Source organism: Leuresthes tenuis, unplaced genomic scaffold (assembly GCF_036924035.1).
Source record: "Leuresthes tenuis unplaced genomic scaffold, fLeuTen1.0.hap1 SCAF_12, whole genome shotgun sequence".
Taxonomy (NCBI): Eukaryota; Metazoa; Chordata; class Actinopteri; order Atheriniformes; family Atherinopsidae; genus Leuresthes; species Leuresthes tenuis.
In genome coordinates, this window is record NW_027325366.1 from 26,485,886 (window position 1) to 26,501,057 (window position 15,172).

Below are 15,172 nucleotides of genomic sequence, written 5' to 3' on the forward strand. Positions count from 1 at the left end.
TGGGACCGTTAATGTTTTTGGTTTGATTTTTGAGATGGCAAAGCTACTGTGTCTGCCTGGGGCTGTCAGAGCTCTGCATCTTTCCCCAACGAAACATACACATACAAACCCAACTGCTGCCAGTTGGATAGCCAGTGGAGGTTATATCTTCACTGAGCCTTGCAGAACTTACCACATACAGTACAGCTATGTGGTCATTTACCAAACTTGTACTTTAACACATTATTAATGGCTCACTTAAGCAAGACACTCTGGTAGGAAACAGCATAAAGTGGCCCAATGACACAGATGTATTGTGCTGTTGTGCTAATTCTTCTTTGTCTAAAGGAAAACATTTCACTGGTTTAAGTGTGAAGGCAGCTTTTTTCACTTTTAAATAAATGATGATCATTCATATCAGCCATTCATTTTATTAACTGCTATTTTATGGAGCCTTATGTTTGTGCACTGATGCTTTTTTTTTCTCAAAATGCTTTATGTGCTGTTTAGTCCCAAGAGTATGACTCCCAGGTTTTTTTTATGCTTAGACTATTTTTCATGTTAACAGTAGCATTTCACAATATATCTGTAATGGAATTTCACATTTATGAGGGCAAAAACTGTTTACAACGCCTTAGTTGCAACTTGCAAATACTAGGATCTGGTTAACTGTTTTCCAAAATAATGTCGGCCTTGATTTAATTCAGGTCAGTCTGTGCGCACGCGGAGAATCCTGCAAGAGGCTCACGAGGAGGGTCGTCCCTGTCCCATTCGACTCACCCAGACCAAACCATGTCCCATAAGGCCTTGCTACGTGTGGTTGCTCAGTGACTGGTTCCCATGCACTGTAGAGGTATGACCTGCACTGAGCAGGTATTGCTTGATCTTCTCTCTATTCACTCTGTGACAGAAGTATAATGCCAGAAATGCAATTTCAAAACTAGTACTGTAATATAACCGGAGCTTGTATTTGAATTTTATCTTTACTGACCATACAAGACAGATGCACTTGAACTCAAAGAAGGCCCCCCACCCCCATCCTTTGTTCTTCTGTTGTTGGATTACATGCTTTTCAAACATCTGAATGTAAGATACTTACTGTCAGTGCCTAAAAAATAACAGCTTATACGAGCTCACTTAGCTGAGGTCAGCCTTACAACCACAGTAAGTTTGCCTTAGTCAACAATCGTGACATATCTAAAAATATCATATAAAGTCAACAAAATAATTTTTTTGGAAATAAGCCATTGTGTTAAGATTTACATGCTGACAACAGCAGCCAACCAGTGCTTAGCAGTATAGACCAATGGACAGCGACTGTTTTGGCAAACTATCCAAGAGCACCAGCATAGCTTGCAGAATTGACATATGTGACCAGACCAGGAGTAGCAAAACACTGGCAATCTTCAACCTTGCTGCTACTGTGTTTTGCAAGAATCACAGCTTGATAACACTTTTGTTGTCGGTAAGTTCTTGTTTGTCCATTTTTTCCTGCAAAATGTCTGTTAGATAAATGGGTCATTTTGCATGCACTGCTCTTTTGAGGCTTGTACTGTTAGGGATGGAAACATTCTAAACATGTCTCTTGAGGTAGTCCTTTATTTATTTTGAGTTATAGTCAGGAATTTTTTTACTGACTGTGGAACGTTTAACCACAAGAAAGGTTGTTCTTACATTGAATATTTCTATTTCACCTAACATTGTTCATGGACAATGCATTAAGCTTTTTGTTCATTTGTATATATCAGACGATTTCCTTAAAGAAATTATTTTCATTTTTTTTTTGCTAAATAAAGAAAAATGCTCCACCACTTAAGACTCTGCAAAATCTGCAAGGTCTTCAGTCAAAGATGGCTGTTATTTGCCTTTCCCGCAGTCCCTCTAGCAGTTATTTTGGAAAGTTTTCTTGGTTTTCCTCAAGTTAACTTCCATGGTACTTACCATTTCTTGATTGTATTATGAACTGAGGATACAGCTACTTGAAATGCTTAGCTATCTAATTTTAGCCTTTGCCTGCTTAGTGGGCATCAATTGATTTAATTTTCAGTATTACAAAGCTGCTTATTGGAGCCCTAAGCTGCTGATTGTTAATTCAAGGTCTGTGGGCTCAATGTTTTTAAAACCCAAAATCAGAAAAAAAAACTATTAAAAAATTAATAGATAAAAAAACCTTAATTTACATTTAGTCTCTGTTCATTGCAACTGCAGACTGTATGAAACCAAGATATTCAGTGTTTTTTCTTATTGACTTAATTTAATTTTCTAAATTGCATCTATTTTGTTTTTATTTTAGGCCTGCAGCACATTCCAAAAAGACATGGAACATAAAACCTTTGCCACTTTGTAATGTTGCCACTGCTTTTATGATACTTAAAATATGTATTATTCTGGAAGATACCAAACAATCAGAGTTCCTGTTGTTATTGATTTATCATTCTTCCAACAAACATGTTTTTAAGGTGTTGACAGTACAGGGTCATTTTCACATTATTATATTTTCCTCCACACGTTCTCCGTTGGGGACAGGTCAGGACTGCAGGCAGGACAGTTCAGTATCTGTACCCTCTTCGTCCTCAGCCATGCCTTTGTAATGTGTGCAGAATGCGTTTTTGTATCGTCTTGTTAAATAAATGCATGAACACCCCTGAAAAATGATTTATCTTGAAGGCAGCATGCGTTGCTCTGAAATCTCAATGTCCTCTACAGCATTATTCCTTGGCAAAGCTCATTTACTTAGAAGTGTGAATGAGCTTTGCAAAGGGCACTAATGGGCACTAATACAAGCCCATACTATACGGACCCCATGTTTTTGGACTTTTTGCTTATATTAGTGAGGATGGTGAGTTTTCATCTGTGGTCTGAAGTATATAGCGTCAATTTCTTCCAAAATGGCCTGGAATACTCATTTTTATGACCATATCACACGTTTTAAACTGCGTGGTAGTTTATGCCAGATGCCAGAGAAGTCAACATCACCTTCGAACAAGCTTAGCATGATGTTTATTTTCTTTTATGTACTGCAAAGTTTGAAGCGGCATTTGTGAATGTAACTCTGTGGCATCTTTAGTGCTCGACAAGAGTTTGCACATGTGGTCATATCAGCTGTTGATGGATGAGAGTCCTTGATTCAGCACCATCTGAGAGATAGAAGATTACAGGTCTGGCTTAGGATATCAGCCTTAGCCTTTACACAGTCCTCCAGATTCCTTGAATGGAGAAATATGCTAATCCCTTTCGAACCATCTCTGACTACATCATCCTCAAACACTTTGATAATTTTCTCATACATGTATTGACATACTGGAGATTCTCTGCCCATCTTTGCTCTTCAAAGAATCAGCCTTTCATAGATGCTGCTTTTGTACCATTTCATTTTCAACTTTTACAATCACCTGTTAACAAAACTGTTTATGACCACACTCTTTTTTTCAATCCATTACAAGCCCTCAATTTCTTGGTTCCAACGTTTTTTTTTTATTGTGTTGCAAGCCTAAAATGCTAAATTTGATGTATGGGTAGATATCTTGGATTAATTTTTTAGTTTTGGAATAAAAGTAAAATTAAATGTAAGAATCCATGTTTTGTTTTATTTTTTTATCTGTCGCCCCACCTTTTTCTGATTCAGGGTTGTATATGGTTTAATTGATCTCACTTAGTCCTTATTTTACTTTATGTTATTTAGAGAACAGTTTGTTGTTCACCTGCTTAACTGCTCCCAGTGACAGAATCAGACTTTAGCATGTAAATCCACTCATCAAAGGGCTTTGCATTTTTGCAGTAGCTGAGCATATCGTGATTTAGTTGTAATTTCAGAAAAAATTCCTTTGATTATTTCCAGTTGCAGGAGAGAATGAAATCACACTGAGCTGTTACTTTTCATTATAGTTCCATGGTGAGGTTTCAATTTTCTAAGGTGCTGTGGAGAATTGTTTTTCTGAGATGATCCCTGATTTGTTTGCGCATGTGTACAGAAACAAACATGTGTGCCAATGCTTTCAAACTTTTTCAACAACAAACACGTGTCAGCAACAAACTAAGAAACAAGAAACTGCAACAGTACAAAAGATGAACTCATGCACGTATGCAGAGATCGAAACAATGCAGATGTAAACATGATACAGGTGTAAAAATGGACTTGCTAAAAGTTTTATGTGGATAGAAATGATTCAGCATGGGTATATACACACAAAACCTCTGACATATTATGCTGATGTGCAGACAAAAAAAAAAGCTACTTCTGATTTTTTTTCTTTAAACAATAAATATTTTCCCACTGAGAACTTTTCAGATTTTATTAATTTCATCTCATGAAATATACTGACTCTACAAACACATTGGTCCATAAGGTAATGAAATTGCTCTTGCAGCAACTGACAAATGATATATGTTGTCTGTGTTTGTTTGCATTGGTGCAGGGTGCAGAGTGCGGTGAGGGGGTCCGGAGAAGGAACCTGTCATGTGTGATCCACTGGGGTAACTGGGATGGGTCTGCTCCTCAGCCAGCAGACACAGAGCTCTGTGGAGATATTCTGAGGCAGCGCGTCCAACAGGAGATGGAGCAGCTGTGCTTCATCCCCTGCCCAGGCAAAGCTGCACTCAAATTTATTGAATTCCTATATTTGCTTTTTAAACATACTCAAATCCCATATACAAGAACAACCATGTGGCTTTTTTGTTGATTTAAATAGTAGAAAACTACATGACTGCAAGAATTATTTGTAGCTGTCATCATTTTAGATTCATTCTTTCAATAATTATTGAGTCTGCCTGACGAAACAATCAATGATCTCATCTTTTAACGCAAATGAGTTTGCAGTAGTTTGCCAATACATTGTTCCCTCCTCCAAAAGCTTGACATTTTCTGCTACTAAATATAGTAATTGCAAAATCAATAAAAGTCATAGATTAACTAATGCCCCATTTAACATTCAATGATTTTGTTTAGCCTGGAGATGCTATGCCATTCACTTAGAAAAAAATTAATTGAAGATTTTTGACTTGGTGTAAACATCATTGCTAAAATAGTCAGTAGTGAGTGACTAAAAGTAGAATTTATGATCAATAACATGAACAAGAGTTTTTTTTTTCCCTTTTCTACACTCGACTGTCTAAAAACTGACAGATAACAAACGCATGATAAATTATTCTGTGCTAATTGAAACGATTAACAGATCACATTGCCAAGAGCATCTAGTCTCTAGCAATCACTCCACTCATCACAGGAACTCATTAACGCCTGTGGGAATTCTGCATGAGGAGAGCTTAGCTTATGTGCAAGTGTAAAGTCAGTGATGTTCTATCAGCAAAACTCTTCATCAGATTCAGAGTAAAATCATGAAGAGCAGTTTTGAGATCATCATTGGCCTGACAAATAAAATCCAAGACAATATTTAATACTTTATCCATTATCTTAAACTAAGCACATTTTTTGTCAAGTATTAGAAGTAGGTGTGTTTCAAAGCTTATTCATCAAGCAAATAACAAAAGCTGAACCTTAGTTTTGATGGATTTTTCCGACAGTGTCTTAAGATCTGCAACAGGAAATGTGTTATAGCCTATTAATTTAACTAAACCTATGGAGGCAGAAGAGCAGTACAGAAGTAGAAAGTACTCAGAGGTGAAACATTTATCAAATTCACAGAATATTCCCTTTGCGTGCTTTTGCATTTTAAGTCTTCCTTTGTGTCCTTTAGCTAATTGTTTCTGCCATGAAATACTGGCACAGTGTCTAGATAGTCATCAGTCATTAACTCTGCAATCATGGCTCATGACTTTGTTCAATTTTATCTTAGTTTTAGTTTCCAAATGTAGAACATTTTGGATGTTCTCCTTTTTTTTCATTAATGACATTAACCAAATTCCAGCGCATTTTAAAATCACCTATCCTCCTAAAATATGGAGTAAATGCTTAGATTATACATGAAGCTTAAGATAACATGGAATTGTTTCCCTTTAATGTTTAGAAAATAATAAAAAAGAATATCTTCATTGTCATTGCAACATGTAATCCTAATTCAGTGTAAAAATTCACTATTTAATAAATTGATTAATTAATAAATAGGCAACTAAGAAATAGAGTGGAATAAACTAAATGTATAAAACTGCCTGTGGGCTAGTTTTTTGTAATGGATCACATTGAAAAGAGCACCAGTGCTGGCAGAGGGCCAACATGGGAAATTAATGAAGAAATTAGGATCAGAAATGCAACATATTCACTGTCTGTGTACCTCATCAGTGGAAATGGGTGGATAGGTAAAACAGGGTCAGCGAGTACATTACATATATTATAATATAATATAATATAATATAATATAATATAATATAATATAATATAATATAATATAATATAATATAATATAATATAATATAATATAATATAATATAATATAATATAATATAATATAATATAATTCCAAAATTCAGGCTAGATGAAGCTCATCTATGCAGGCTCCTGTATGCTGACAGTGAGTTGATATGAAAAGAGAAAACAGTGTAGCTTTTTTTACACTTCGCATTGAAATTAAAAAGTCACAGTGTGCTTTTAGTTGATCATTTAGCTGAGGAAATTAAGGACTTGCAACAGAAGCTGTTGTCGTGTTCTTCAATTAAATCTTTTCAAACTTGTTACTATAAGCATCACCATAGCAACAAAAGGACAGAAAATCACATGTGACTGATATCCCATGATGCTTGCTGATGTTTAATCTCTTCTTTAAGCCACTTCTTTAAATGAAGTGGCCAGCTGGCAGCTTCTCTGCTTTATTTGCTACTGTCAGCTTTTCCACATGGAAATTGTTTTATGAAGCTGCACAGCCGTCATGAAGTATGCTATATTTGAGTGTCTGTCACTTTTAAAAGACACAATCATTATCATCTGATTAAATGACCTGTCAGACCTCTTTTTTTTCAAAGTCGATGCGTCACAAAGCTTTTTAGCCTTTGGTTAGAAGAGTCAGTAGTCATCTCAACTGATCTCTCTCCTCTAATCCTCTGCTTGATTCATCACTCAAGCCACCATTGCTGAGACTCTTGGCTCGTGATCAAGAGAATTTGACACTGAGAAGAGAAGTGTGTGTATTTGTGCTGTGTGCTCATGTTACTGTTGATGTGAGGGTGGTAGATGCAGTGTAGAGCCCATGCATGTGACGCATAAAATGCTTTATGCTGTTTAATGCAGCTTTTGCCACAGCAGATGAAGCTACATGAAAGAAAGAGCTGAGTATCCATACACAGATGAAAGATAATGAGATGCCTCAATCCACAGATAGTCACTAATGGATGTGCAGGGCAGAGAATCAGAGGGATGTGAGGAGCTGTGGATGTGATATTCTCCTTTCAGGATAACCTCATCAAGTATTACAAAGGGTATTTGTGTTTGACATTCAAAAAAGCAAGTGTTTGTGTGGAATTTGTCAACTCACACGCACAAAAATATAAAAAATCAACTCACCTTTGTCAGCTAAAATATTTCCCAAACCATATTGTTCCTCTCCTGAGATCTGCTTCATTATCTGATGTTGCCTTCACAGCTGGACTTGGAGTTAGTTTGTGTTGTTCGATGTAAATGAACTCTTGATAGTCCTGTGGGGATGTCTGAGTAATTAATTTGTCATTTAATGCATAATCAGCTGAGGATGTTTTTAACCTCCACCAAATGTGTCAGGAGATAACAGGGGTGATGATAAAACAAAACCTGGTAAATTGTTGAGCTGATGAATCTAAACCAGCTTCAAATTAATCAGATGAGAGAGCATGATAATGTTACTGCCCAAGCTGTGCCAATGTTTTTCTGTTTGTTTCTGCCCTCAGGAGATTGCCATTTGACTGAGTGGTCATCATGGAGCTCTTGCCAGTTGACCTGCCTGGAGGGACGGAGCTTTGAGTCCACTGGTCGTCAGGCACGCTCCAGAGCTGTGATCATTCAGGCCTTGGAGAATCAGGACAACTGCCCCCATCAAGTATTTGAGACTCGGCCATGTAAAGGTATTGAGAAAGATAATTCTATACACAGATTTATTCCTATTTTATCCAAAAAGAAAAAAATTATTCTGTCTGTTCCCATATATCAAGGGTGCTTCAGGTTTAAATCATGTATTTTCATGTGTGAAAATGGTGAGATCTTCAGATCTCTTATTGTTTATTTATTTATTCATTTTGACATAGCAGGCTGGTGTTTTCATAAAAAATGTTCTAATAAACCCATGTGTCTCACTAGAGCAACTTTTAAGAGCTGAAATTTTCAGAGCTAAAGCAAGAGCCAGCCTTGGATTAACACATAACATATGTTTTTGCCATGACTGAAAATAAATGATAATGTTGTTCCATGTCCTCTGGACATGACAAGTTTACCATATTATCCTTTGCAAAGTGATCTCCAGTGTGTCTCCTAAGGAGTCAACTCCTAATTTGGCAACAAAATCAGCTAATGCTGTTTTAAAGAGTAACTCTACTCAAAGTGGAAAATTGTGCCCCCAAAGCCATTTTACTCAACATCTTCCCTTGTCACAGTTTATAAATAGTGAGCCATATCTGTCCCATTTTGCATGCTCGTATAAATGGTTTTTTTTTCTTTTTGTGTCATTTCGATGATACATTGAATGATAACTGTTGGGGTTAAGAATGAGCATAATTATAACATTATCACACTGTGCAGTGAGTCATCCACTCACAGCACATTGCATATTATGAAAAGCAAACAACACAAATTGTGTAGTAATAAGCCTTGACATGACTTGAGATGTTATTAACACACTATATTACATGAGACCAGACTGTCTTCCCACTAGCTGTTTGGCTGTTAATGTTCATTGTTTCTTTAAAAATTTTTCTTCTTTAAATTTTTGAAAAGATAGCATCATGTGAATATCATGGATGTTGCCCGTCACTATTTGCCTTCAGAAAAGCTTAACCTCTCCATTTTCTGTTTAGTGCTTCTATCAGAGCATGGTCCAGAACTCAAGCCTTTCCTCAAGATGGATCTTAATAGTGGAAATCAGCCCCTGATAAATGCTCAGTTAACTTTAGCTCTGCTCAGGGTGGCCACAGAGAAAATTTTGATCGCTCCTGTTGTTATCGAAACACTATCTCAGTGGTTATCAGTGTGTAATGGGGCTGTGTTACCTTGGAAAGTCATGAAAATAATGTTTGCACGTGGACAGAACACAGATCAGACAATGTACTGCTACGGCTCATAACTGACATTATGGATTGAAGAGCTCTTTGGGGTATCTCAAAACTGCCAGTTATGAAGTTAAAGGTCAAAAGATGATTTTACAACTGTTTTCTCCAAATGTTTAGATCTGTGAAAGAAAGTTTTGTGATAGTTACTGTAGAGTCATATTTTCTCTTTTGTTTTTGTGTTTTGCACCTCATGACTGCCATACGTTCCTGACTTAAGAGTGACATATATACAGATATATACATATCCAGAATCCATAGTAAGGAGCTGGTGCGGTCTATCAGTCACTTCTGAGCTATGACCTTGGTTACATGCAGCTAAACAGTAGGTTATTTTTGTTATGCGTGAGTGTCTCTTCACTTCCTTGCATTCTTAGTCCTCCCAGTAAGTATCTATCTATGAAAGAGAGAGATGCTAAGAAGAGCCTCAATGATGGAGAAGCCAAAACTGGAAGATGAGAAAGCCTCATCCTCTTTATGTCAGGCACACATGCTACAAGTGGCGGCACAGCATTTATACGTAAAGCCGGATTAATTTCTCTTTGACCCCTGTCTCATCAGTGTGTATTTACGGCCTGTGATTATCTTCAAAGACACCAGTGAGGGAGTGACCTCATGGGAAGTGTGATAGAAGGAGAGGGGTTGCAAGAAAGCACAAGTTAGCACAATAAAAAGCACCCAAGTGTGAATGGAGAGTAGATGAGCTGGAAAGTATTGGCTGAAACTATCAACTATAATGTGCCAAGTATTTAACTCTTTATAGCCGTTGTTTTTGAAAATATATCTGCTATGTGGAAAACAAAAGAAAAAGTCTTAGCTCAGAAATAAATGATTTGGATAATGGAATCCCAAAGACCGTAACAGTTGCCACCTCCAAAGACAAAATACTGGCCTGAGAGATTTGATTAATGATTTCTCTATTAACTATTTATTAACTATTTAACGGTCTCAATACTTGGTTGTTGTGATTTATCGTAAGATTCTGAACTTTATGTCTGTGAATAATCTAGCCCATTTATTGATTGCCAACACTATATACCTTCATGTACCCAAAACACCTAGAAACTATTTGTCCTTCCACTTTTACTATTTTTATTTAATAATTTAAATTATTAATCCTATCCCAGCGGTCATCGGGCGAGCGGCGGGGTACACCCTGGACAGGTCGTCAGTCCATCACAGGGTTACACAGAGACAAACGAGACAAACAACCACACACACTCACACTCACTCCTAAGGACAATTTAGAGTCGTCAATTAACATGCATGTTTTTGGACGGTGGGAGGAAGCCAGAGTACCCGGAGAGAACCCACGCATACACGGGGAGAACATGCAAACTCCACACAGAATGGCCCCAGCCGGAAGTTGAACCTGGAACCTAACTTTCATTATTTAAAAAAAAAAATAATAGGTCTAGTTCATTCATATCATACAGACTTATTTTCTCCAAAGTTGCTTGTTGCTTCGTAGCACTTGATTTCAATGTAAAAGCTTTCCCTTTTCCTGTCATTACAATCACACTTTGTCTCACCATATGATATAAAGATACACTACTAAAAGAAGTGGAGGTTAACATCCACAGGGGCCTGCAGGCAGGTCTGAAAGCCCAACTCAAACTGCTAATGAGCACTGTCTCTGCCAACTCCACAGGAGGAAAATGCCACAGTTACCAGTGGAAAACAGGAGGATGGAACAACAATCAGAGGGCAGTGTGGTGTCAGCGCTCAGATGGTGTCAATGTCACAGGTGAACAGTTGCAGTATCCTCAAGCCACCCTATAGAAAGGTCACAAAGAAACCCACAAAGTAATAAACTTGTATATGCTTCGTGCTTAAAGCAGCCTGTAGGTGGAAGTGTTGCAGCCCTTTTTTTCATCCCGTGAAGTGAATCAGTTCGAACATTTTTCAATTCCGTCTGGATCACATGGATATTTATCTCTATAAGTTGTCTGTCTGTTACATTTAGCAGGGAGGGTTGAAGCAGGTGGTTCAGTATTACATTTCAAGCAGATGTCATCATCGGATCAGGAACATAATAGGAGGCACGGCATTTGGAGAGCTCTGACAGTGGTAGATACAAAAGTATCATCCTTAGAGTTTGCAATACCCTTATATTGTCAAGATGTCGTGCTATAACAGATTTGATCTTTATCAGATATGATTTTGTGCCTTCAGGAGAAGATCAGATGATATCAACTCAAAATTATACTGTGAATCTGCAGTTTTAACCAACGCACTGTGCTTTCTCTCACTCACAAACCTTGGCTACATTCACATCCCTGGGCTGCTGTGTATGAAATCTACAACTGATGTTCCTTTTTTCAGGCTGGGTTGACACAGAAATCTGGTCATGAATTATGATTTTCAAATACAGATTGTGTCACTACAGTTTGTGGCCTACATCAGATATCTATCTGATATATAACTATGTGACATGATTGAGGAAGCTCATATCAGAGTCCTTGCTGCCTTTTTTGTTTATATGCATGTCTTTAGTGTTACTATAACTGCAAAAGCTAGCTTTCCTTGTCCTTTTCAATCTTTTCCTTTAGAGGAGGACAAATAATTGCCATGCTTTAACTGTGATAGCTTCAACTTAAGAAGTATGTATGTGTCTCATTCGAATCTACTACATGTTCCCACAAATACATTTTTTTTATGCTGTTGATACAACTGATTAATGCAAAAACGTATCTAGTACACATGCGTGCCATTTCCGTGGGCTACCCTGTTTATATGAAAGTAAGATGCTGACTATGTACTAAATCAAAACTGAACAATGTGGCAGGTAATGTAAACATAGGCTTAGACACACATGTAGATGCAGTCATACAAAGTAGTTTTAGTACAATGCTCTAGTTGAATTTTACACCTTATTTGGCCCATTCTCAGAGCAGCCTCTATTGATTTCTTCTCTCCCTCTTAAGATAAGTAATCAATAAGCCAGACTCTGAGCCGGGACGCTTTCAGTCCATATAAATATAATCATGCATTTGTTGTTTGTGGGAAGCAAGCAAGGAGAAACAGAACAAAGGTAAAGGAGCTGTGGGAATGAAAGCTTTAGGCAGGCTTGATGTGCTGTAAACAGTGGGCGAATGTGATCTGATCGCTGTTGGGAAGTATTTTTGGCAAATATGAATCCAGAATGAACAACCTCCCTCTTTAGAGAAGAGCCCAAGGCATTATCGTTTGATACTCTTTGACATGCAATTTTCTATGGTGGAATTAAAATGTTTGCCAATTGATTAGGGACCCTGATAGGCCACTGAGCCCATTAATCAGGTGTGACAGAACATTAATTTAGTGATCAATGGCTAAAAGGAACAGAACTGAAAATGTGTTGTCTTTCTCCAGGGGGTTGTTTCTTACAAAAAAGGCCAACCACACTCAGACACTGCCATCCTCCGTGCACAAAACCGTTCTCACACTGCACACCGGTAAGATCATTGTGCTTTTGATCAGGGAGCTGTGATCTCTGTAATTCTGCTTTTGCTGTTTCCTGCTCGCATTCTAGTTGGATTTTGACTAATGGCATTTTTATTTTCCCACGACAGGTCATTAAAAGCCTATCAGATTAATACCAATAACTGTGGGCTCTGTGTCAAATAAGGACTGCACCTGTGTGTTAGGGAAGGGGACAGGACTTCAAACATGTTACACTAAAATGACAAAGACTAGCCATACCTTGACATTTTACTGCCCCTTAGAGTACTCACATGTAACTGCATTTAAGCTTTTTTAAATTGTGTCTGTTTTTTTCCTGACTTGGGGCATGTTGTCATCAGTCCTAAAACAGGTAGAGTAGCATAATCTAGCCCCCCCCCCCCCCCCCCCCCCTCCCCAGGTGCACAGCTAAATGTCAGAATCTACAAAAAAACAAACCTTGTTAAGAGTAGAAATGTCACCCAAATGCCTGTTGAACTCTTGTCAGTAGCATTTTGTTGGAATTGGAATAAGGAAGTAACCATTGTAGTAATTGTTCTGTTGGGTTTAAACGTTCTTACTTCTTCATACAGAGTGGAGTGTGCGGTTGTGAGAAAGGCTACACTGAAGTGATGACCTCGCATGGCTTCTTGGACTACTGCACAAGAACCCCAGGGATGGACATCAGCAAAAAAGCCGATGTGAAAACCAACTCTGGCAGATTAAAACCTGGACCACCTCAGGCCAGTGACCCATTCAGCGAGTGGACCTTACGACCCGTTGGCCCAGGTACTGAAATGGAAATCACATGTATGGCTCAGCCAGCATGCCTCAGATTGTTCTTGCCTTTGAAATTGCCTTTGTAGCTCTAAGATCAATGGGCTGGGGGAAAAAATCATTCTAGGTCAATGTTTTTACTGGGCTCGTCATTATAGATTGAAGGAAGAAGAAAAAAAAAACCTTCATGAACCACAAAACTGCCTAGAATTTCTTGTCAGTCTTATCCTGTGTGCTTGAAGAGACAATAAACCTACTTTGTTATTCTGAAATGTGGGTGAAAAGCTTTGAAGATATTCAGACAAGAGATGTAGACAAAAAATGTATTTAGAATTTTGTTTTAGAAACTTCTTTCTAATTGCACAGATGGAAGAGTAAAGCTGTGGGTTTACGCTGTGACGGTCGTTGGATTCATCATAATACTCTTCATCATTGCGTTATCATTCATGGTCTGGTACGTACTGCATAATATGTATTTATATAATCTTGAGAGATTCTTCACAATGCATGATTTCAAAAACAGAAGCCTGGTCGCAGACTTTTCGTATGAGACCAGAATGAAGAAATTTATTTCAGTGAATAGAACCCTGTCGAATATGAGTTCTATTAACCACAATATTTTGCCTGCTGTGTGCTGCTGTTATCAGATAATAGAATTCCAGAAAGACTGGATTCAAATCGGGCTGCCTTGTGCTACCAAGCCACATGCATTCTTAGTTTTTTCTTTTTTCTCTCTGCCTGTTTTTCAGTCAGCCATCCACAAACACGAAGACGTCTCCTCCACCACAGAAGCCCTTGACTCTGGCCTACGATGGTGACATGGATATGTAACCAGGGTGCTATACCTCACAAGGATGTGAATCCTGGCTGTGTTGAGATCGCGAGCAGGCTTTATCCGGCACATACCGCTGACATGTTTTAGTTGAGTGCTGGATATAACAAAAAAAAGAAGTTGAGCAACTAGAAGACAGGTGATGAAGGGTGATGTAGGATGATGTAGCTGGTTGCAGCCAGCTCGAGGAAGCAGAACCAAAGCCAGTCAAGGCGAGAGCAAGACATGGACCTCTAGTTATTTTAAGTGCTTGCAACATGAACGCACAATTGAAGCACCATTTGCAAATCCCAAAACAAGAAGGCAAGAACTGTAAAGACTAAGTGTTGATTTTGAAGGTTTTAGTGTTTCAAGAATCAGGGGGACCACTCTTTTTTCCTTTTTTTTCCCAGGGTTGGGGCGTGTTTTTTTTTTTTTTTTTTTTTTTTTTAGGTCTTGTATTTTGAGGAAGACTGACTATCTTGATTCTGCAGTCACTCATGATATTCAAAGGCCCATAGATAGAACATTTGAATTTTTCTGATCAGTACGGGATCTTTGTGAAAGGAAACGTCAAAAGGCCTTTGGGTAAACTAAACAGCCTTTTTCTTTTTATTTTTTATTTGAATTTCTAAATAAACAAGATGGTTTATGCACTACGTTAGTGCTGATTCTGTTTTTTTTTCTTTCAAATGACTTTTCTAGTGTTTCAACTGTAATGCAAGTTTTTTGCTGTCCGATTGTGTTTTGTCGATGATGCCATATGTTATGTATATGTGGAAACCAAAAGCGAGCCTGCCTTGAGTTTAATCATACAGTGATACAGTTGTTTCTCCTCCCCAAGAAGATGCTCGGCCACCGTCGATGAAATGAAGCAACGACCTAAACAATGTTTGAGGCACCATTGTAGTGCCAGGTGCAATGGCTTTCAGAAAACAACACACAAAGACCTTTAAGGCAAATCAAATTTTCAAATACCAGCATGATAAAAATCATACCTCATGT

The 15,172-nt window shown here is 37.9% G+C and overlaps 1 protein-coding gene across 1 annotated transcript in view; it reads left to right on the plus strand.

Moving 5' to 3' along the window:
* The window catches only part of thsd7ba (thrombospondin, type I, domain containing 7Ba), a 179,877-nt gene extending 165,293 nt beyond the window's left edge, over positions 1–14,584 (plus strand). The window contains exons 22-29 of the mRNA XM_072397299.1: positions 687–832; positions 4,395–4,563; positions 7,789–7,962; positions 10,808–10,903; positions 12,511–12,593; positions 13,173–13,368; positions 13,723–13,810; positions 14,106–14,584. Of these exons, the coding sequence (XP_072253400.1) occupies positions 687–832; positions 4,395–4,563; positions 7,789–7,962; positions 10,808–10,903; positions 12,511–12,593; positions 13,173–13,368; positions 13,723–13,810; positions 14,106–14,187 (1,034 nt within the window). The 3' untranslated portion in view covers positions 14,188–14,584. The remainder of the gene's footprint in view (positions 1–686; positions 833–4,394; positions 4,564–7,788; positions 7,963–10,807; positions 10,904–12,510; positions 12,594–13,172; positions 13,369–13,722; positions 13,811–14,105) is intronic.
* Positions 14,585–15,172: the final 588 nt, after the last annotated feature.